The 25,523-nt window shown below is 34.3% G+C and overlaps 1 protein-coding gene across 7 annotated transcripts in view; it reads right to left on the reverse strand.

Moving 5' to 3' along the window:
* The window catches only part of LOC132699111 (axin), a 164,106-nt gene that overhangs the window by 45,567 nt on the left and 93,016 nt on the right, over positions 1 to 25,523 (reverse strand). For 5 of the 7 annotated variants that reach the window (XM_060665615.1, XM_060665609.1, XM_060665612.1 and 2 more), the window contains 2 exons: positions 13,777 to 14,090; positions 5,887 to 6,199 (listed from right to left, as the gene is read on the reverse strand). In XM_060665615.1, the coding sequence (XP_060521598.1) occupies positions 5,887 to 6,199; positions 13,777 to 13,984 (521 nt within the window). In that variant the 5' untranslated portion in view covers positions 13,985 to 14,090. Of the gene's footprint in view, positions 1 to 5,886; positions 6,200 to 13,776; positions 14,091 to 19,089; positions 19,238 to 19,748; positions 19,939 to 19,995; positions 20,232 to 25,523 lie in introns of those variants that run through there. The other 2 variants (XM_060665610.1, XM_060665614.1) reach the window with 2 other exon arrangements.

Consider the following 25,523-nt stretch of genomic DNA (forward strand, 5'->3'; position numbering starts at 1 on the left):
CCAAAATGTGTCTTTAACTTCGGCCTTATCATCTTCGTTGGGTCCATATAGTATTAATAGATTTATCATATTGTTTGCAGCAGGTGTCAGTTCAATTTTTAGGGTTTTTTCTGATATCACTTGCCTTTTGGTTAGTTAATTCGTTATATTCTGTTTAATTAAACATCCAACGCCTCCCGTTGTTATTAAATCCGCTTAGTATCATAATGTGGCCGTTTCTACTTGTTCGATGCTTTCTCCCTTCTTCTTAGTTTCCGCAATTCCTAGTGTGCTTATATTTATCTCTTAAAATTCTCTTATTAGTTCCTTTCCTTTTCTAGTAAGTCCTCGCACATTTCATGTTGCTATTTACAGTCCTTGTCCTTTGCAGTTTTTTTCTACTTTTCCAATTCCGTTTTTCCTTACTCCCATTGCCTTTTCCTGTATTTCATTTGGAATAACAATTCTAATCAACTTTTCCTGCAGTGCTTTTGTTAGGAGGTCGTCATGTGGGCTCCTTCCTGGCTGATCTGGTATCCATGACTGTTTTGTTATGGATATTCTGTAGGTGTTATAATTTTTGCCGCGTGGTCCTTTGTTCTTCCTTTTTTCCTTTATCATAGCCTTGTTCGTTGCCAGGTTGGTCATATGGGTTTTATGAGTTTTTTGTTTTGGTTCCCATAAATATTCCCTGGTCTTTGTCCCATCTCCACTCTTTTCCATCTACTAATAGCTTTTGGTACACGATTTTGACTTCCTTTCCCTTTGACTGCTCTTCCTGAGCTTAGTCCTAATCATTTTTCTTAATTCCTGTCCCATTTTGGTTAGGTATTCGTTGAGAAAGATCAGCAACTTCTGAATTGCTTTAAGTTTATGTTTGTTCCCCATAACCATTCTTTTATCTTGCTCTGTATTCAATTCAGTAAGGTACGTTTTCACTCCCAACCGTAGGGTCATTTTTGGTACCACTTCAATTTGTAGGTGATGCTGGAAAAGGTGGCTCACCGCGTTCTGTAACGCTTCAGGACTTCTCGAGTCTATTTTCAGCCCCGTTATTACATTCTTCTCATTTTGGATTTTTTCCAATGACTCGGTGGTATTTTTAACATATTTTAAGTCGTTTCTCAAAGTTTCGTTTTCTTTTTTGATCAACTCAAATTCAGTTTTTATCCTGGCGTTTTCCGACCTTAGCTCTTGGACCTCTATTTTACAGCCTTCCATTTCTGTCCGCAGATCTTTAACTTCCTCTTTTATTTCCTTTAAATAAACCATCTCTCTTTTAATTTCTCGTATTTCTTTCAACATTATATCGAATTTGTCCAAACTACCTACTGTTTTTGCCGGTTATCTGTTTGTTCTTTTGCTCCTTTGAAAAGCATCATCACTATCGCGATCGTGAGATACCATTTCGCTTCTACTTTGGACCTGTCCTCAAATCGACACGTGCTGCGAAAAAAGAATCGCCCGCTTCGACCGCTCGAAGGCTTATCTCGTATCAGCAGACCGAATTTGTTTTGTTTACTGTCGATTTATTTGTAATAATTCGTTATTCTTATATATGCACTTTAAATTTTCGCTTCTACTTACAGTTTCGGTCCTGATTGCCCTTTATGCACAAATTTTATTAAAGTACACTCGTATTAGCCCGAATAATCGAGTTTTAATACATATATTATATTATACGCGTGTACTTTCGGCAGACCAGGGACGATCGACAGCGTTTTAATTAAGACTTAAATTTCTTGGCGTCTTTTTGGATTAAAAGCTAACGTGGCGGGCGCGCCCACGTTGAAAGTGTTGTATTAAAGGTTAGCTCAAGTTTGTTTTGTCTGTTACTATAATTTACTTTCCCGTGTGGGGTTTGCTGGATCCCCCATCGGGCGCCTCCCCAGTTGGTGGATAGGGGAACGCCTCCCAAGATATAGGTGGTACCGAGGAAATAAAATACTCGGGGCGAACCAAAATCCAGCCTGGAGATGGGCAGCAGCATTTTCAGTACCGAGCTGAAGCACAAAAGGAATGATCTTGGACTGGTTTAGGGGAGGACAGTGAAGGGCTCGACTGTAACAGTATTAGATGGCCTTCATACTGCGATGGGGAAGGCAACGGGAAACCACCCCATTATTTTCCCGCGTATATCACAATGGCAAGAAACTCACAAAGAATGGCCCTCAGTCCCCGGCAGACCTTCGATGGTCAGAGGGTGCGAAGAATCCCCGGGTTAAAAACTATGAACCACACTTACAAAATAGCGACATGGAATGTGCGAACACTGTTTGAGGGAGGTAAGCTGGCAAATGCCTGCCATGAGATGGACAGGCTTGGTATACATATCCTTGGAATTAGTGAAACGCGATGGCCCGGCTCAGGATCGATCACGACCTCAAACAAAACCTTTTATTATTCGGGAAACAATGATCCCAGCCATCGACATGGAGTGGGCATCTTGCTGAATTCCAATATAGCGGCCTCGGTTGTAGGTTTCGTACCATTATCTGACCGATGCATGCTCATACAACTAACTGGAAAGCCTGTAAATATTAATTTGATTCAGGTATACGCTCCGACTGGCGACAAACCACTGGATGAGCTTGAGAAATGGTATAGTGACCTCAAGGAATTACTTAGTTACACGCGAAAGGAAGAAGTTACCTTTGTTATGGGGGACCTAAATGCGAAGGTCGGAAAGGGAAGCTCGTCGGAGATGGTTGGGAGCTTTGGATTGGGGCAAAGAAATGACAGAGGGGACAGGCTAATAGAGTTCTGTCAGGAAAACAAGTTTGTAATCTTAAATACCTTGTTCAAGCAACCCCCGCGAAGACTATACACGTGGACATCTCCCCAACACAATAATGACAACATAGTGCGAAACCAGATTGACTACATCATGGTGAACCAGAGATTCCGCAGCTCAGTCAAAAATGCAAAGACGTACCCCGGCGCTGACATAGGATCTGATCATAATCCTGTGCTAATTGATTTCTCTATGACACTCAAGCTCACGAAGAAAAGAAAACCAACACCACAAGTTGATGTGCAACAATTAAAACAAGAGGCAAAGAAAAACTCCTTACAGATCGAGCTTAACGCCAACCTCCAACGAATTAACCGAGGCCAGCGGACAGCAGATAACATTGACGCGACCTGGACTGAAATATCTTATATACTAAAGGAGGTCACAACTGAACACCTTAAGTCAGAGACTAAGAAAAAGAAAGAATGGATGACCAGAGAAATTCTAGATCTAATGGACAAGCGCCGGGAATGCAAAAACAAAAACCCAACAGAATATAGACGCATCCATTCAATTATTCAGCGGAAAATCAGAGAAGCAAAAGAGAACTGGATGAGGGAAAGGTGTGAGGAACTAGAAGACCTACAGCGTAAACATGATGGTTTCAACCTGCACAAAAAAATTAAAGAATTATCTGGAGCAAATAAGCGACAAGCACCATATAGACTGTTTGATAATAACCACCAGCAAGCAAAAGACATCTCTGAGGAAATAGTCATATGGAAAAATTATATCCTAGACTTATTTGCCGACTTAAGAGAAGAGCCATCCACTAGCAATAATAACGAAGGTCCTACCATAATTAAATGTGAACTTGAACGCGCTATCAACCAACTAAAGAACAATAAAAGCCCAGGACCTGACAATATTTACTCAGAAGTTATTAAGTTAATTGATGAAGAAAACTTGGATCTCTTCTTAAAACTACTTAATCAAATATATAAATCTGGTAAAATTCCGACAGAATGGCTGGAATCTACATTCATTCCCATTCCCAAAAAGCCGAATCCTCGTCAATGCAATGACTTTAGGTTGATTAGTCTGATGAGCAACGCCCTGAAGATCCTTCTCAGAATTATCCACAATCGAATCCGGGAGAAATGCGAGCAGGTAATCTCAAGAGAACAGTTTGGATTCAGGAGAGGCATGGGCACTCGTGAAGCACTGTTTAGCCTGCAAGTTTTGGCTCAGAAATGCATGGACCAGCAGAAGAGCCTATACATATGCTTTGTTGACTTCGAAAAGGCATTCGATAGAGTTCCACATACAGGCCTTCTAAACTCCCTTGTCAACGTGGGAATCGATGGAAAGGACATTCAATTAATAAAGAATCTCTATTGGCATCAAATAGCAAAACTAAGAACAAAAAATACTACATCTGCGGAAATAGAGATTTGTAAAGGAGTACGACAGGGATGCATATTGTCACCGATTCTTTTTAATGTTTTCTCGGAGGAGCTGTTTAAATTCGCATTAGAGAATATCTCAGATGGAATCAAAGTAAATGGGGAAACTGTCAACAACATAAGATATGCTGATGACACGGTTCTGATGGCCGACACAGACATCGGGCTTCGGAATATTATTGATAGCGTTCAAAGAGCATGCTCACAATATGGGATGAAGATCAACATTAAGAAAACAAAAACAATGGTAATTAGCAAAAATCAGAATATCCCGATTCCATTGCAAATAGACGGCGAAGTCCTAGAAATGGTAAATCATTTTAAATATTTGGGTTCCTGGATTGAAAGAGACACAAACCCCGATTACGAAATAAGGACTAGAATTGAGCAAGCGCGCCAGGCATTTATGCGATATAGGCGGCTCCTCTCTGATTCATATTTGGACCTGGGCCTACGTCTGAGACTGGTACGATGTTACGTCTGGCCTATCCTGTTGTACGGCGTTGAATCATGGACGCTGAAGGCGGCCATGATGAATAGATTGGAGGCGTTTGAACTCTGGTGCTACAGACGAATGTTGAGGATCCCTTGGACAGACAGAATTACAAACGATGAAGTACTTCAAAGAGTGGGTGGTGAGCGAGAGCTACTACATATCATAAAAGTAAAGAAAACATCATACTTAGGAGACCTACTCAGGCACGAAGAGTATGAGTTGCCACGACTGATAGTTGAGGGAAAGCTGGAAGGAAGGAGGGGTTTAGGAAGAAAGCGACTGTCCTGGATGCGAAACATCAGAAACTGGACCGGCCTAAACTTTGAACAAGTAATAAGAACGGCACAGGATAGACAAGCATTTGCCAATGTGATCGCCAACCTTCACTGAAGACGGCACGCGATGATGATGATAATTTACTTTATTTAATTTTATATTAAATTACATTACATATTGTATTAATATGTAACGAATGCTATTATCTGAAATAATTATACTTGATTCATTTTGATAATTTTAAATTGTTTCTTTCGGTCTCAACTAATATTTTTGCATGTAACTTTTTTTCTAAAATAAATAATAAACGAGATATATTATTTTGACATACTATTCGAACACCCTACATATGAAATATGCGAAGAAGTTCCGAGTAATTAAAAAAAACTCCTTGTAAATAGAGAAGTACAACAGTTTAAAAATATTGTGTTTTTTTTAAATAATTTGTACAGGTTCTGCCATAAGGTGGCATTCCATAAGAAACTGGCGACTAGGCACATATTTCCAATATTTGCATAATTTATTGCAATGCTAAAGAAAACAAATTGGAGTGATTATTAATATGTTTACCTAATTTTGTGTTTTCATTTTTTTTAATTTGACTTTTTTTTTTGACATATATTTTTTTCATTTTCAATAAATGTAAGTGTTTTCAAACCTAAATTTCTTCCAGAGCACTAAATTAATTTCATGATCATTGGCGAAAAGTCAGCAAGTTTGATTTATAAACAACCGATGCATGGGGAATCCAGAAAATTTGTAAATACATAGTAGCTTGTGGAAGTTTCTTTGATAAATTGCTTTATGCATCATAGTTAGTTTGGTTAGATGGATAGGATAAGGTTGAAAAAAACCTTTTTGAAAACTGAACTTGATCGAACTGAATATCGATAACACTCCTATACGATAAAACATGCTGACCAATATGACCTTACTTATAAATAACTTTAACTAGCTGCTGTATCTTGTCGGGACCGTCCTGCTTCCTGAGGCCCTCGCAGGCGAACCAAAAGTCCAGAGCGTCCGCGTGGTACTTGCCCTCGGTCTCGAGGTAATGCCGAAACAATTTGACTCCGTCTCCGTCCTGCAGGAGGTCCTGCAAGGAATGCGCCCATTTCAGGCACGACGGTGGAGGAGGAGAGTGATGGCGGGTCTGCGGCCTGCCGGAAGACGATGGTTGCTGCTGGAAAGACTGCTGCGACCAGGAAGCACTAGTACTATCCGACGTGTGACCGGTGGTTAAGGAGTCTGCAAGAGAGGCCGTGATATATAAGCTAGTATTTTGCGGTAAAAATAAATTATTCAGTCCCGTAACTATAATGAAATGAATCTTGAGAATTTCACTCGGACGCAATACACTCACAACAGAATTTAATTTTTAATACTGAAAATATAGACCACAAATTAGAAATTTTAAATAATAATATAATGTATTTAATCAATAAGCACGAGCCGTTAAAGCAAAGGAAGATTAAAGAGAAGCACCCGTGGATAACAGATAATATTAAGCTTTTAATGAAACTAAGGGATATTGCGCATCTAAAATATATTAAAAATAAAACGCCTAGATTTCAGGCCTGCAGGGAACTTAGGACTTCTAAGCATGCGCTTTTTAGGGAGAAGGTTTCATATTTTAAACACCCTTCGGCAAAAAAACAAAACAAACAATCCCGGAGGAATTATGTAATCTCAAAGTACTTAATAAATATTGCATTCTGCACTCAAGTGGTTAATAGTGTTTTAGATGAATTATTACGGATTATAAACAGAATACCCGCAAACGTGACTGTATAAATCATTTAATAAATATTATTAACAGCTGTACCACTGTTTGGAAAAAAGCCATCATAAAACCAGTTGTTAAAATATGAAATACCAGTAAGCCAAAAAAATATATAAAGTTTTATCAAAAATAATACAGAGGCATATCTACCAACAAATGTTTACTTTTGTAAATTTGGCCAAAATCATTCAAGCTCGTCAATAAGGGCTTAGACCACATTTTAATGCAACTACTAGTTTAGTTAAGTTACTGAATGAAATTCGCTATAATGAAGATAGGATGGAAGTCACCTATTTGGCTTTTGGATTTTAGTAAAGCTTTCAACACAATTAATCACGACATAGCAAAACGTAATTATTTCGGTTTCTCAGCCAGATCTGTTAAGTTCATGGAGCATTATCTGAGCAATAAATCGCATTGTGTTGAAGTTAGAAAGCAATTTAATCTGGAAAAATCTAACTATATCCCAATCACTACTGGATTGCCCCAGAGTTCGATTTTGGGACCTTTATTGTTTAGTCTTTATGTAGGAGATATGTATGTATCAAATATACATATATTCGGATGATTCCCAAATTTAGATTTCTTTTTCTATAAAGGACTTAAAACGTTCTCTAAACAAGTTAAATCTTGACTTGAATAGTATATTTGTTTATTCTATGGACATAAACCTCAAGCACATTACCTATAAATCTTGAGCTTTTCTATTTAGTAATAATAAAAACAATGATAATTTCACATTGACAATTTAAGAATGTTTTGTCAATACATTTTTCTACTCCCGTCTGTAAAATGCCTAATTACACACCGATCGAGCGTGTGGGAAGTGTCACTTTACAACGTCAGTTTCGTATCCCACGGATCCGAGCCACTTCGGACATTTCCAGGATTTTACTGCACGGGATTGGGAGCAATCGGATGTTTTCGGAGATATTTCCCACGCCTTGAATTTTGACGTTGGTCAATTCTGACGGTCATGTCAATGAATGTATTCGTGTTGTTTTGCGAACCAAAACGGACGGTCGTAGAAAAAGTGTGGCATGCAACACGTTTGGTAAACTTTTTAAGTCACTCGTTTATTAAACACTCGCTCCGCTCGTGTCAAATAAACTCGTGAGTCAAATGCCGTTTACCGCACTTCTTGCATAATATACTATTTTGAATGCAGCGTTCATGAAGCAAGCTCCTATTTCTACTCCCGTCTATAAAATACCGAATTACACACCGACATTTCCGGGATATTACCGCACGGTTTTGGGAGCCATGGAGATTTTACCGCACGAATTGAATTTTGACGTTTGTCAATTCTGACAGTCATGTCAGTGAATATATTCGTGTTGTTTTGCAAAAATGTACCCAAAAACCAACGGTCGTAGAAAAAGCATAGTGTGCAATACGTTCGGTAAACTTTTTAAGTTACTCGTTTATTAAACGGCAGTGAGTCCGTTTACCGCACTTATTGCATAATACACTACTTATTATGAAACTTATCGATTCCTCCAGCGTCGGTTTTTGTTGACTCGAACTAGCAGCTAACGTTTCGCCAATCATCCTGTTGGCTTCTTCAGAATTTGACTGAAACTGGCTCGCATTTTACTCTGTACCTCCTTTTATATTATCTGAGAGGCGCGGAGCTCAATGAGCGGCATAAACACAGTCTCGGACGACTGATTCCCATATTGGTGACAGGTAGAGACCTGAGTCGCGGTTAAGATTGTTAGGTTGCTTATAGATTTCTATAGACTCTCGGATTTTTCGTTGTTAGAAGAATTGATTGCAATCAAGAATTTTAGTTTTATCGAATAAAATTTTATGTCCGATTTTGTGATTGAGTCTTAGGGCTCTCATGTTCATTGAGCCTAGTTGATATTTTTCATCGGGTCTCTCCAATGTATTCTTTGCCGCATATGCATGGAATGCTGTAAATTCCTGGCATCTCAAATATCTTTAACGGATCAAAGATGTTGAGAGATTTTGGACAAGTGGTAAATCTGGCTCTGACGTTATATTTCTTTAGAACTTTTGACATGTGGTCAGCAGTGTTTTGAATATAAGGAACAGTGGCAAGTGAGGGATTGCTTTCTGTTTCATTGCTATTGAAAGATTGTGGTAAAGTGTATTTTGTGATGGAATGCTTATTATCTTTAATATAGAGAGAAGAGAAAAAGTTCTGAAGAAATATAACAACACCTGCATTAATAAGGTCAACATTAAATAAAAACCTACTATACAAAAATATGCAGAATAATCGCCAAAATTCAGTAACCGATTAGTTAAAACAGGCCAAGATAAACTATTACAAACACAAACTAAATAGAAGCATTAATTGCGCAAACAAAGTAAGGAATTACTTTAAATCCGCTACAAACAAAAATCTTAAATTAAATGCGAGTAAAATAAAACAAATAACAAAATCTGATAATGATTACTTTTGTATTGTGGGTAAAAACTTGGCCGAAAACATTAAAATGGCGAATCCAAATTTGAAGAAACTATTATTGACAACAAAATTCAGTTTAATCTTACAATAAAAATACAAAATACAAAAACAAATACAACTGAAGTACTAAAAGAAATAAACTCACTAAAACCAAGAAAAACGCTGTGGTTTGATGGTCTAACATGAAAATTTCTTAAAAAAAAAAGCAAAATATTTCAAAGAAGCTCTCAATTAATTAAGCAATCTATTATAAGTGAACAGTTTCCCGAAAAAAAAATGAAAAAAATATTGGTTTTTCAGGAGCAGATTCGGAATTAAAAAAAATACACTTGACATTGGGAAAATAAATGCTGCTGTGAGCGATAATTTAGAATTGACGGGCAGAATCGCCTTGGCTCATTCATATTATTATTTATATTAATAAATGATGCAGGCGCTACTGCATCAGCAGACGATGCAGATATTTACTATGAGGTTGATGCTTGGGAACATTTAAAACACAAAATACAAGGTAATTTTATAGAATACATAAAATGGTTTAACAACAATAAACAGCATAAATAATAAAAATAAATTTCCATTATTTCATAGCCCTTAATTTCAAGTTGATTCGAGACGCCTTGACATTATTGTTGATAGTCATTTGAGATGGGACCACCACTCCGAATATATCGCAAATAAACTTAGATCACCAATTTTCAGATTTTTTACAAAAAATTTTGAGTTATATATCGCATTTAAATTACGGAATTTTAGCATGGGGTGGGTTGACAAAAAATATTTAGATGGAATTAACATTTGACAAAAATGGATTTTCAAAATTATTTACAAAAGGGATAAATATTCTCGGTGCACAACAACTCTATTTCCACAAAATAGCAGTCCAAATCGTTTTAAATAAATTTCCTATTAGAAATTATGAACATCCTCACTCAACCAGAAACGGAATGAACCAAGCCACTGCAACTCTCTGCAACAGCTTCATAAACAATAATGGAATTGCTTAAAAATAGAACACTTTCAAGACATTAATTACAACTGAAATAACTATAGATGAAATCAATAATAATAGATTTGAAAAACAATTAATAATTTCAACTTTATCAATTCCTGATGATTCTTTCCTAGTTTCTATATCCACGGCGTGTCCAAATAATGTACCAACCTAGTATATTTCATTTATTATTTATTAAAAAAAAAAAAACAAAAGTGATAGATAAGTGAAACTCCCTTTTATAATCAATCACCCTATATTTGTGGCGCCATTTCCGACAGCTGTAATTTTATTATTTAAACAATTTTATAAAGTAGTACAGTCATTTATGCTCTATTTGTCTTGAAGTTAGTTCTGGTTTGTTTTTGTACAAAATGAGTAAAAATGGAAAATGTTCACTTTCGCGAAAAAAATAAAATGGAACGCCCTGTATATTATTCTTCCATTAGTTACTCCTATTAACGCTCTTTCAGGTTTATAAAGCATTCCCTATACCTAAACTCACCCAAGAAAAATAAAAATAAATTGGTACATTTTTAATTTTGTGAAAAAAAAAATGTTTTCAGTCTTTCCATTAATTTAGAAATTCTGTCTTTCTTAAAGTCCAAAATATTATTAAATGATATTTTCTAATAACATGTAACGAGTGCTACTATTTGCTAATAATTCGCCTCTGTCGACTTCTCGCGTTTAGGTAATTATTTTGTGCTCAATCTTTTGTGATATTTTCGGGCGGTTTGAAAAGATCAAGATTTTTAAATCTAGCGGATAATTAAATCGTTTCAAAATGCCCAACGATTTGGTGAAAAAAATGAGGAGAAACCACTTTTACTCTTAAACGCTGTACACAATGCAAGTATTTACTGTCTCTATGCTAAAAACCATTTCATTTTTATGAACGAGCAATTTAAGCTTCTGAAAATTATTATATGGTTCGGAGGAATAGGTATTCCTCCGAACAGCTCCGTTCCGTCAGTTCCTCTATCGCTAGGTAGCGATAGAGGAACTGACGCACCACGTATCCAGCATGACGCGGAAGTAGGCAGTGATGAGGTAGCTGAAGCCATAAAATCTTTAAAAAACAAAAAGTCTCCTGGGCAGAACGGACTATACAATGAACTGTTGAAGTATGGTGGTCAACGCCCAACAGAAGAACTAACAAAGCTCATCAAAAATATCCTAAACACCTGCGGAATACCAGACCCATGGAGAACTAGCACAATGATACTTATGTTCAAGAAAGGAGATAAGCAGGAGCTGAGCAATTACAGGGGCATACACATACTAGATACAACACTCAAACTCACCACAAAAGTTATTACCAACAAAATCAATGGTCTTACGTCGCTACAATATGAACAACAAGGGTTTAGAAGAGGACGCTCGTGCGTGGATGCAGTTTTTGTCTTAAGACAGATAATAGAGAAATCCATAGAATATAATAAACCAGCCTACCTATGCTTCATTGATCTCAGAAAGGCATTTGATTGTGTTTAACTTGAAGATGTAATACATTTATTGTATAACAGAAATATACCCATAAATATTGTCCAGACGATAGAAAACATATACTTGAACAATAACATCCAAGCTCGTATTAATAACAAGTTAACTAAACATATCCAGGCCAACAACGTTATCAGACTGGTAGACTCTCTTAATAATTATGGGTGAAGTGATAAAAAAAGTTCGTTTGGGTAGAGGGACAGAATGGGTAATGATGAAGTGACAATCATCTGCTATGTAGACGATGCAATGATATGCGCAGAGAACGAAGACGATCTGCAGAGACTTTTAAACATCTTCAACCGCACAGGCAAGCAATTTAACATGACTATCTCAGCCCAAAAAACGAAATGTATGACCACATCAAAAGAGCCGCTCAGATGTAAACTGGAACTGGACGGGCAAGTAATTCAACAAGAGATGGAGTTTAAATATCTGGGTATTGACATTACCAGTTATGAAAATGTGGAGGGCGAAGTGAGGCAACAGGTAGCAAAAGCGAATAAAGTGGCAGGCTGCCTAAACGATGTAATTTGGCGAAACAAACATCTGAAAAAACATACAAAAGTACGAGTCTACAAAACAACAATCAGACCGATCGTGACCGGCAGAAACAAGATCAGATACCGCAAAAACAGACGACTTCTGGAGACTACGGAAATGAAGATTCTCCGTCGCATCTCACGAAAAACACTGCTAGACAGAGAAAGAAACGAAAACATCAGGCAATCGTGCGGAGTGGTCAACGTGAACGACTGGGTGCTCCAAAGGAAAACACAGTGGAATGATCATATTAACCGTATGCAAGATGGCAGACTAGTAAAAATCGTTAGAGACCAGACGGAAGACGGAGCGTGGGACGACCGAGAAAAAGATGGAACGACGATCTCAATCCAGGTTGAGAGGCAACCGATAAAGGGACAGGCCATAGGCCTACTATAGAAGAAAGAAAAAGAAGAAGAAGATATTTTTTCCGATGATGACTAGTTTTTTTCCCCTTCTTTGCTCTTTGCGTTTTACGTTTTCGTTGTTCTTGTTATTGAAGTATTGGGAGTTTTTCAAAAATAAACCTATATAATTGATATTTGTTTTCTCCCATATATTTGATGCGCCTTATTTTGTCCGTTCGTATAAATACGTCACTGAACCAAGTTGCCATAATCTCATCATAACAAAATAATATGTACCTAACTCTCTTTGCGAATTACCATTATATGACGGATAACTAACTACCATGTTGCAAAAACCAATGCAAAATAGAATGTTAATTTAGTTTTTTGGATTGCATATCCGAACGAACCTACTTTAGACTAATGAATTAATTAAAATCGGAGCGCATCTAAAAGTGGTAGCAATAGCAATAGCTAAGACATACGGATCATTTTTGATTACGTCACTATACATGACGAAACTGCACAACTGCTCTGACTGGAGTATACCTCAAAAAATACAAAGTTTAGGTATAGGAAATGCTTAATAAAATTGAAAGAGCATTAATAGGAGTAACTAATGGAAGGATAATTCCATTTTGGCTCATCCTGTATAAAGGAATCGAACAATTTCAAGAGAACTAGAGGATAAATTACTGTATACCACATTATAAAATTGTTGACATAATAAAATTGCAGCTATCGGAAACGGCGTCAAAAATATAGGGTATCAAACAGAGCATTTTGGACAAAAAAATAGACCATAACAATCCTACATCTAATATATTACTTTTGACACACTATATTTTAGTGTATGCTTACCAGGCTTGAAATTAGTTATCGAATCTAAGAGTTATTATTTATTTATTAAGGACAAAATCAATAATAATTAATGGTTTTTTTTTTCTTTTCCAGATTTTTTTTTTGGTTCTACCAAATTTTAAAAAAGTTTCTTCAACGCTATAATTTGGTACAGGCTATAATTGGCCAAGTAGTTTACTAATCGTATCCAAGGGAAATGTTCGGTATGTATAGTCTTTGTCTTGTGGAATGAAAGATGTTTTGTCTTCGTGGGATGTATTCGACTTGTCTTGTAGCGTTGTGCAGACAGGTATTGAGTGGCCGATTTGGTTAGTTACGCTCAATGACCGAAACATGGAAAATTCGCCTTACCGTTCCGAAACGAACAACTTCGCTTCGGCAAGGGGGGTGAAGCGGGCTTGACGAACTTGCCGCAGTCGAGGTCCTCGCACGGTGGATGCTGGGCAATAGTGGACGAGCCCCAATCCGACAAGAAATGCGATTTTTCCTCTCCGGGTACCGGAGGTCGGGGCGAATTTCGATCGAAGATATGACGCTGCTGCTCTTTGCTGCTACTCATGATGACGCCGCACGATCTCGATCGCTAAATTTACGCTTCCGGGTTGTACAAAGTGATACGAACGGCGGCTGTTTAGACGGCCAACGGGGAGGCATCATCACTACACCTGGAATAAAAAAAAGAGAATGGTTAGACGAGGAGGTTATTTTATTATATATAATCGGTACGATTTGTGATGGCATAGTCGTCAATAAAATGTTAGATATTTTTCATCTTGCTTCCACTTATACTTCAACAGATGTTCGACCTTAAATGTCTATCTGATCAATGCAAAACAACCCTCACTAATCATAAATTTATTGATTTTAATTGATGTTTTTTTAATTTCATAAAATTATGCATGTGTTTGCCGTTTTTTTTTTGCAATTACAACATATGTTAAAGCCACTATAAACAACATAGTACAATATACAAACTAAGTATTCGTCAGAACGCGTTTTTTGCAAGAAAATTTCCTCACGACCAGTTTTTTGCCGATCTGTAAATGGTCGTCGAATACGTCTCGCAAGTTAAGTTGGTGGTTTGTCAAAGGAGTGGAACTAGTTGAAAATAGAGCATTAGGTGAAAACATGTAAATAGCTGGAAGAAAGGAGAATAGCATATGAAAGTTTTATATTAAAACAACAGATCCAAATAAATCTGCATGAAGAACGATTTGTAAAAAAAAAATTATCAGGATTTTTGTTCGAAAAATACAACGAAAACGCAGAAGCATAGAGTGTATATTATATGTCTTATTTTTTAAAAGGGTTGTGTTTTTACTTTTTATTTGTGATAATACTTTTGCGTTGTACTTTTTGTGTTCGTCTCAATAAAAAAAGATTTAAAAAAAGAGTTTGATTTTAAATTTAAAAAATCAAGTGATTTAAATCACTTGATTAAAATCATTCGAACTCTGCTTGGGAGTAAGATAGACAGAATCAGTTGTACTTGGCATTAATTTAACTAGTACGCCCATACTGAGACGATCAGGGTGTTATTTAATGATATGCGAATATTTAAATAGGTGAATCTACATGAAAAAATTGTGATAATATGTTAAACTATTGTCCATGCAATAAAAATTAGAACATACATACATACATATATATATATATATATATATATATATATATATATATATATATATATATATATATATATATATATATATATATATATATATATGATGACACTATATTCCGGGATATCATCCGTTCGCTCGTTGAACTCCTTCTGGAATCCTGCATCAGACTGGGATCCTGCAAATCCTGCATTCGACTGGAATCCTGCAGACGTTTCGCCAAAATCTCACTTGGCATCTTCACACACACACATATATATATATATATATATATATATATATATATATATATATATATATATATATATATATATATATATATATATATATATATATATATATATATAACACTTCGAAGTGTTTTCGGAGCGCGAGCATTGAAGATGCCAAGTGAGATTTTGGCGAAACGTCTGCAGGATTCCAGTCGGATGCAGGATTCCAGTCGGAGTTCAACGAGCGAACGGATGATATCCCGGAGTATAGTGTCATCATATATATATATATATATATATATATATATATATATATATATATATATATATATATATATATATATATATATATATATATATATATATATATATATATATATATATATATATATATATATATATATATATATATATATATATTTATATATATATATATATATATATATATATATATATATATATATATATATATATATATATACATATATATATATATATATATATATATATATATATATATATATATATATATATATATATATATATATATATGTATATATGTGTGTTGTTCTAATTTTTATTGCATGCATCATTAAGTGCTAACAGCGAATCGCAGGTGAGTCAGTAAACTAGGAAGATGAGGACCAATTTTTATAAAAGTTACCATCAATGTTGTTGGCTATAAATCAGAGGATATCTATAATGCATATGATAGTAGCTTGCATTTCAGGGCACTGCTTTATAAAACGTTTACACCAAAAAGCGAAAAGTGCGGCGAGAGCAAATGTCAAATGGTGTCAATATGGCTAGGGAAAAATAAAAACCTGTAATTGTCGGGTCGACCTCGAGCATTGAAAATTGTCTCATTCGCTAGTTTATCTCCTACAGGGGATTCTAACAAGAAAGCGTGGATGACAAGATCAATAATGACTTTTGGACATGGACAAAAAATTGGATTTCCAGAGCGAAAAATATAGTTTTATGTCAATAATGCTGGATCACCCTCAAAAGAACTGGTTTTAGAAAATACAAGGATTATTTTTCGGTCTCTGTTTGTCAGACCTTGGATCAGGACATAATTGCAATTGCGAAGTACAACATTGACAATAATAATTACTGATTAGTAAATAATTTATTAGACATTATTTCAACACAAATAAACTGTGCATGCCGCAATTTTGTTTTAGATTATTAATTAGTCTCTTCCCTAAATTAGTTTCTCCCCTCCGTATAGTTAATATTATTTACTTTCGCAAAAATTAGTTTGGTAGGTAGTCAGGATTTGTTCCAACTAAGGATCGCTCGTATTTTTTTTTTAATTTTTATCAAATAAAACAAACAATCTGGGTAATTTTTTTTTTCTATATACAGATGAAAATATAAGTTCCTTTTGTTAAACGAAACATTTTTTTTTAATCCATTTTTAAATTTGTGCCAAACTTCACGCATAATTCATGTTGCATACCCATCTCTTACTTTTTGTGAGCAATATTATAAAAAAGGGAAATCTAAGTTGCTAAAATTGAGAATTGAATTTTTAATTTTTATTTGATATGGAGACAAGACGAAGAACTCAAAAAAAAAATTATAATTTGTATCATATCCAGAAAGACCCATTACAAGATCCACAGTGAGTTTAAGAGAAAATTTATAAGAAAAGTTCGTCCACGGCCAGGTCGTCTAAAAACTAATGAGAACACGAGATTAAACACGAACTGAGAGTGAATTGGTAGAAGGGGATCGATCGATTGAATGAATATTTAAAAACAAACGCCTATCAGGAAAAAACACAAAATTTAAATGATCTAAAATCAGACATAAAATACTATTAATTTCCAATTTTAATAATTTCTAAGATTTCACTGCAGAAATAAAAACCTCAAAGAATTTTACTATAATTTCAAAGAATCAAAACGGGAAAAAAATTTCAAATTTTCCTTTGCACGGTACTGATACAAAATAAATTTGAGTCCAAAAGTCATTATAAACTCTTTGCATTATTTGATCAATTCCATGTTTGTAAACAATACTCAGATGACTAACTTTATTAATACTAATACTAATTACCCACTATGTGTTTTTTTTAAGTAAAAGTGGGAAAAATCTTCGTTATTTTAATTTTTCTACTCCCTTCTGTAACTAAAATACCTAATTATACACCGATCTAGCCTGCGGGAAGCGTCACCACGTGAGTTTCTTGTCCCACGGATCAGAGCCACTTTGACATTTTCGGGATATTACTGCACAGGTTTGGGAGCAATCGGAGTTCTTTGATTTTAACTTTTTATAAAAAGCAGGCCCAGTTGTGAAATTGCAAGTTTCTTCAATAAAACATTACAAGTGATTTAGTGGCGCCAAATTTTTATGAAAATTCTACCTGTTACAAGAACAAAAATATAAGTAGGTAGATACAACTCTGTGGTTCTTTTTATTTTCGACAGTGAGGCAAAGGACTATAAACGTTCCGCAGGGTTTCTAATATTAAAAAGTAACGCATCCTTTAGAAGATACAAAAGGGGCCACAATTACTTAATAATTCGGTCGGTATTAATTACTAAAACCTTAAACAATTGCAAAACATTTTTTTTTTTACTTTAAATAAGGGTACCTTTTTTATGGAAAACTGTTTAAAAAATACAATTATCCAAAAAATAAGTTTTGGAGCAAAATAAGAGGCACCCGGCCCCATTTAGCGACGCCTCTGTACAAAACATCAAAATTTTGTAAGCAGTACCAAACAATTGATATTAATGTTCATAATGTGCTGTTCAGTTTATTTAATTGTTGGTTTTTTTTTAACATTAAATTATTATTGTAAGAAAGTTGATTTGATGTTTAGTTTAGATAATGTTATTAAAACGTGGCATAATTGATTTAAATTACTAATATCTTATCGATCATTTACAGCATTTGTTTCCTTTTCAATACGAATCACTTATTTTATTGCCAATTTATGATAATTATTATCCAGTGTTAAATTTTATAATTTCAAATTAAAATTATTGTATGTTAAATTTTGGTGTTTGCAAAAAGCAGCTGATGCGTTTTTAGTTTATTGGTACGCATTTATATGATTTTTAAAAAGTTGGCTTTAGACATTTTTTTAACTGGAGTTTTATTTTACCTTTTAGTGGAACAAAAATAGATTTTATTAATTTTTAAGATTTGTGATGTCATATATAGGAGAAATATTATAAACGTATATTTATAAACCAAGAGCAACTCAAGCATTATACATAAGTATATAACATACATAAGTATAAGTATGTTTAAGTATAAATGTAGTACATCAACGAATTTTTGTTCCTTTAATCTATTTAATGGCATCAAATATCAATATAACGCCTAAAAATTAAAAACCAAAATTGACCTTTTCAAATTTTAATAAAATATAGTAAATAGCAAAGTTTTATTAACATATTTTAATGGATGCTGCATTTCTTACTGTTTCAGATATCCATTTAAGCACTACTTTTCCGTAGATATAGAGGAAACAATGATTTTCTTACATAAATAATAACATTAATTTTTTAATGCGTTTCATATACCCCAAATTCAATATTCTTTCCTAATAATACAATAAAAAATGTCAATAAATTAATAATATATAAAGTGAAATGAAAAAGCAGAAGGGAATTACTTATGAATTACTTTTTCTAGACCTCTCTAATAATTGTAACAGCACATAAAGATAAACGTACATTCAAATAAATTAAATTAATTAATTAAAAGTAATTCATTATTTAAAAAGAATTTCTGATTATTTATTAAAACCCTAAAGCTTTGAACAAAACTAATAGCCATTCATTTGGCCGCCAAATTGTACCTACCAATGCATAAACATATAATCTGGATCAATATGAAACACAACTCTTATGGGAAAGAGGGACGCAGGCCCCTAGAAAATGCTGCTCCTTTTCGGCAACAAAACTTAATGAATGGCGAACGAATTATTAAAACATATTTAAAAATCTAACAAAGGCATAAACCAGGTAAAAAATTACCTGGGCATCATATTTCTTTCCAAATGCAATCGATCAACCGAAAGATGAAAGCAAATTTGATCTTTATAGTCAATAAAGAGCCAAACAATATGGGAGAAAAACAAGCTTGAAAAAATATTGGTTTCATGCAACACATACCCCATCCTACGAAACTTCAATATGGCTCTAGGTGATTTCGAAAACACAATGCCTATTATTATTATTTTTTATTATAAAATATTAGAAGCTGTCAGCTTTAATAACTGCACTGCTTCATGATAGACAGTGAAATGGCGGATAACTGACTCCGTAGCCAGGGAAAGAAATATATGATGTTCGATCGATGCACTAGAGGCACTTCGGAGGGGAAGTTTCGGTTTCTATGGTAGGATCGATTAAAAATTTGCCCCTATATGATTTCTTTCAATAGGTTATAATTAAAAATATATATATATAATATATATGGGAGCTGCTTGGCTTAGAAGTCTTTACCGAAGAATATTTACTATTTATTGTCACTAGTTCCGAAATTAATCTTGAAAAGTACTCAATTGTGCTGCTTGTTGACCTGGGAAAATTTGCCACTATTTTGTGCCGAAATACTGTAGATATTTTGAAAACGTTTCTTATTTTTGGAACCCATCACCCTAAAACTGCAAATTTTCAATCCTTGTGAACCAAAAAGTTCTGTTGTCACTGCAAAGAGAATATAATATTTTAATATCCAAACTACCAAGACTTCCTACAACCTACTGAGCATTCCATTATTTCAACAGAAAATCCTTTTGAATCTACTGAACTAGGACTAGGTGTTCAGGGTGCCTCCGTTAACCAAAAAAAAAATCACCGCTGTGCAATTAACAAATTGCCAAAACATATAAAATATAAGTTGCTAAAGCAAAGTAATTCTGTAAGTAAACACAAAAGAAATACACACAATAAAATAACAGGTAAAACTACAAAATAGAACAAACTAAACTGAAACATAAGCAACCCATAGATACAAGATATTAAATTGTCTGCAACCCAAACGACATTCCAATTCTGTCGGATGCGCCGGTCAAGCGGTGGATTTTATTATTTTATGATTCTGAAACAAACTGTGGAAAAATATATCAAACCATGAATATATTTGTTTTATACAATGCATTATATCAAGATTGTTACATCTAATGAAAATATATGCATAAAGAAATACCAAATTACCTTTAAACAAAAACTGACTACCATGGAATAAGGTGTTTTCTAGGGAAAGGTGAACACAGATTAGAGAAAATTGTAGTTGCGCTTAGGAGTTTTGCCAGTAAATTTTACACGTTAACCTCGACTTTTTGTTTTCTTTCTAAAAAACGATTTCAACACACTTAACTCAGATGTGTGCATATTTTGAGAAAAAACTGTCACAAAAATGCAACATCCAAACTAGAGTCTCTAAAACTTCTTGTGTTATCGAGATGGGCAGGATCTCTATACCATACCTAGTGGTTCATAGTTAGAACTTGGGCTATTTCTGGCGGCACAGGTATGTTTAAGTAAGTTAAAGTTAATCGATATTTTCTAGAAGAAAAACAAATTACTTTACAGCTAACTTAAGTACAGACTATGAGACAATTAACAGTTTTCTGCGTTTGGTGCTTTGTGTCTATTTTATTTTGAATTATGGCACAGAATACATTTATGTAGTAGTCTGTCACTATAGCAAGAGATGGCGCTAAATCAAGCAAAACGGAGAGAGTTTGAGAAATCATTTATAGGCATTTTTGGGTGTTTGCTACGTTTTTTTGTCGTTCTTATAGTAAATAAAACACATCAAACTACACTGAAATAATATTTCCGTAAATTTAGAAATCAATAGTGAAAATCGTTGTTTCCCTTTTATTCTTACTGCAGCTAACTTGTCGATTACTGGCGCCTATTTGTGCATTGTACAAGTTCTGACATCCCTTAATATACATAATCAATCAAAAATATATTTTATTCAATTATTTCAAGTGTACACACACACACACACACACACACACACACTTTTTTATTATCTTTTTAGATACTTTCTTAGCTGTTTGATGTCCAACAACTCACTTCAAATTCAATCGACCTTGAAACTCTTGTTTTTTTTTTAAGATGTATCCATCACATCTCTGAATTAGACGCGGTACATTTTGAAAAAAAAAAAACAGTAGCCAACTCAAACTGAAATAAATAACATAATGAATTAGGTATCAACTAACATGTAAACTCCTTACATATATATCTAAATTGGTCAAAACAGGGTCCAGATCTGAGGAAGCAGTTCGTTTACCTTGCTCCTATAATAAAAATGTAATTTGCCTTGAAAATGTTCTATTAAAACAGCTAAGACAGTTTGATCGACGATTTCACGCGAATTTATTTTGGGATTTCTTCAGAAATTTTTCTGAAACCTAAAAATATAAACAACATAAAAAACGATAGAGGATTAAGGGTGAAGTTTCTTATTTATATTAACCTGTACGACTGCTTCGCTATTGGTAACACCTGACCAGCGAAAAAATGATTGATCCCATAATGGTAAACCGCAGAGGAAATTTACATCGACGTTTGTCAACTGCTGTTGCAACACTGACGTCATGGTGCCCCTGGCAAAAAGTCTTTAGCTTTTATTGGGGTAATCCATGTTACAATCGGTTATGATTTTAGAGTTTTGTATGTAGCTAAAGAAATGCCTACTTTTTATGTTGTTTTATGGTTAGTTTCTAATAAACAGGAAATAATTTTATTATAAAAATGAATTCAATATTTACAATTTAAATAGAAGTTTCAGTGTCTCCAATACCTGCTAATGTTTTTGAAAGAGAAGAAATACACAAATTTGTAACCGAAAAAAATTAAAGCTGGCAAAATAAGCGGTAAATGTAAATCATTATAGTTAATTCTCGTCAACAGTGAGTTGAAAAGAAGCAATAAAGCGTCGTCAAACAATTGGGAAAAATTTTTGGGGATGTGAAATTTTAATGTGGTTGCTTTTTAAAAATACCTTGATGCTATGAAGGTTGTCCTAAAAGTTATAAAAAGGTCAATGGAATGGAACCCCCTATATATAATAATATTTTTGGATTCTACGATAAAAATAAGGTTTTCTATGCCTGCCTTACGGTATTTTAAATAGTTTGTGTCCCAATTATATAAAAGTTCCTAATAACAACTTTTAGTTGCTATATATTGATTAATTTAAATGGAAGGCCATATTTTTTTACCTTATCGAGCGGCGTTAGGGTGTCCTATAGCTAATTCTTCGTGTTTACGCAAAAGTAATTGCAACTGGTTGCACATGCTGTTTAGAAATGTAATATAATTTCTTTGGGCTGTCAGTTTTGTATTACCGTAATATTTTTCGAAATTTGGATAGCAAAAGAAAAGAGTATTGACATGATTTTTGCAATAAAGGTTTTTCTTCATTTAGTATAGTTAGTTTGGCTTAGTTAGTTTTGACAGAAAAATGTAGTTATAAATTATTAATTGACAAACCTAAAATACTACTAAAATAATCGCTGATATTCATGGTATAAAGATATGAGACTTCGGAGCAAACATTGGGACAGTCTGATGACACTGATTATTACTGTCAAATAATAAGTTCATAGTAACTAAGAAACATAAACCAGTGCGTGAAGCAGCATATATCTTCAATTGCCGACATCGAGCTACTATTCACAAATCTTCTGGATTCCTCCTGCGTCGGTCGTATATAAATCAAACTCGCTGACGTTTCGTTGACTGTTGACTTCTTCAGACTTTAATTGAAACTGGCTCAAATAAGGGGAACGTGTGGAATTTATGTGTAAGTTTATTTGTCGTAGTCTTAGGGATCATATTTCTTTCATATTTTTCATCCCGTCTCCCTAATGTATTATTTGCCGCATGTGTTGTGAGATTTTTGGACAAGTGATGAATCTGGTTCTGACGTTACATTTATTAAGAACTTTTGATATGTGGAAAGTGATCCGTGTGTATGAAGAATAATAGTGTCAAGTGTGGGATTGCTTTCGGACGCATTATTTTTAGAAGGTTGTGGTGAAGTGTAATTGGATTGTTACAGAAAAGAGCAGATGTAGTGCTTTAATTCTTGGTTCAGTGACTCGAGTTGAGATGGTGTTGTGGCTGTTTGAACAAGAGAGTTGATAACCGAAGATTTTTGGACCAGATGTGATGATGTAACAACGCATTAAGGTATCGGTGCATGCATGCATTAAGGTATGTGCGTAGGTCTTCTGTAAAAAGAATGAAGAATGGGAGAGCACCCCTCATGACTCTAAAATGCCTCGTCTGTACCGACTCCCTAAGAAATGATTCAAACAGCAAGACAGTTTGGTAGAGGATTTCAAGCGAATTGATCGAGGGATTTCTACATAAATTTTCGAACATAGAAACTTACTGGGTTCAATGTGAAAACTACAAACACGCTACTCGTAAATTAAATAAAGAAACATTTTATGACGTACCTATAATCCAATAGAGGATTAAGGGGAACAGCGCTGCAGGATGGAACTTATTTCTTGGAAACGACCAGGCCATATCGGCAAAAATACAGAGAAATGAGTGCCTGAATCGGATGCGATAAGTCAAAATCATACATCTGTTTTCGGATCCATACTTTTTAATTTCTTACTTATTATACATACTTATTATCGGAATAACTCCATTTGCGAGTCGCAAAGCTAATTAATGATTGGATTGGTTGTATCTTCTAGTTTCTTTTTAGTTTATCCAAAGTGGTAACAACCTGGCTGTGATAAAGGGAATATATTTTCCATTTTATCATATTTTGTTCATTATTGTCGAGTTGGGCTACAAGCTGTAGAAAAGTTTTACGCGAGAGTATCTAGGAATGGAATGGACTTTGATAAGTGTATCGTTATTATTGGCTTGGATATCCTCATTATTTATAAAATGTATATAAGGTTTTATATCTCCATAAGTGTGGAATGGAATGGAATAATGTGGAATGTAATAGTATATTATGCAACAAGTGCCGTAAACGGCATTTGATTCACGAGTTATTTGACACGAGTGGATCACAGCGGAGCGAGTGTTTAATAAACGAGTGACTTTAAAAGTTTACCGAACGTGTTGCATATTACACTTTTTCTACGACGTTTTTGGGTACATTTTCGTAAAACACGAATACATTCACTGATATGACCGTCAAAATTGACAAACGTCAAAATTCAAGGAGTGGGAAATATCTCCGAAAACATCCGATTGCTCCCAAACCCGTGCGGTAATATCCCGGAAATGTCCGAAGGGGCTCGGATCCATGAGAAACGAAACTGACGTGGTAAAGTGACGCTTCCCTCACGCTAGATCGGTGTAGTATCGGTAGGTATTTTACAGACGGGAGTAGAAAAACATACTTATTTGTACAGCATATCAAAATATATACATCTAAAAACTTACACTTTTTTCACAAAAATAATTTTGACTTACATTTACTATTTTACTATATATCATTTTTTTTTTAATGGAATGCTAGGAATATTTAGAAATGCTATTGCGGAAATTGAATTACTACATGTTTACAGGGGTTAGAAATCGTTGTGTAATCTGCGATAAGCAGTGTTGGGCAAACTTTGATTAAAAAAAAAATCAAAAATCATTGATTTTTTATAAAATCATGGACTTTTCTATTTTTTTCATTATAAATGATTTTTTGTAAAATTCAGAAGAATATGTATTTCCCGTTTTATTTTTAGCAATTACAAAAATATTTTAAACAATATACGCACTAAGTATTCGTGAGAACGCGCTTTTTGCAAGAAATTTTCTGTCGCGACATGTTTTTTTCCCGATATCTGTCGTTGTCGAATAGGACTCACGTATTTGGTTGGTGGTTGTCAAAGGAGTGGAACTAGTGGGAAATAGAGCATTAGGTGAAAACATGTAAATAGCTGGAAGAAAGGAGAATAGTATATGGCAGTTTTTTTATTAAAACAACAGATCCAAATAAATCTGCGTGTAGAACGATTTGTAAAAAAAATATTAGGATTTGTGTTGGAAAAATACAACGAAAATGCAGAAGCATAGAGTGTATATTATTTGTCTTATTTTTTAAAAGGGCTGTGTTTTACTTTTTATTTGTGATAATACTTTTACGTTGTACTTTTTGTGTTCGTCTCAATAAAAAGATTTTAAAAAATAGGAGTTTGATTTTAAATATGAGTGATTTAAATCACTTAATGGCTGCAAGAAAATAAAATAGCATATGGCAGTTTTACATTACAACAACAAATCCACAGAAATCTGGG

This window comes from Cylas formicarius, unplaced genomic scaffold, assembly GCF_029955315.1.
Source record: "Cylas formicarius isolate icCylForm1 unplaced genomic scaffold, icCylForm1.1 PGA_scaffold_3__17_contigs__length_32017465, whole genome shotgun sequence".
NCBI classification, from domain to species: Eukaryota; Metazoa; Arthropoda; class Insecta; order Coleoptera; family Brentidae; genus Cylas; species Cylas formicarius.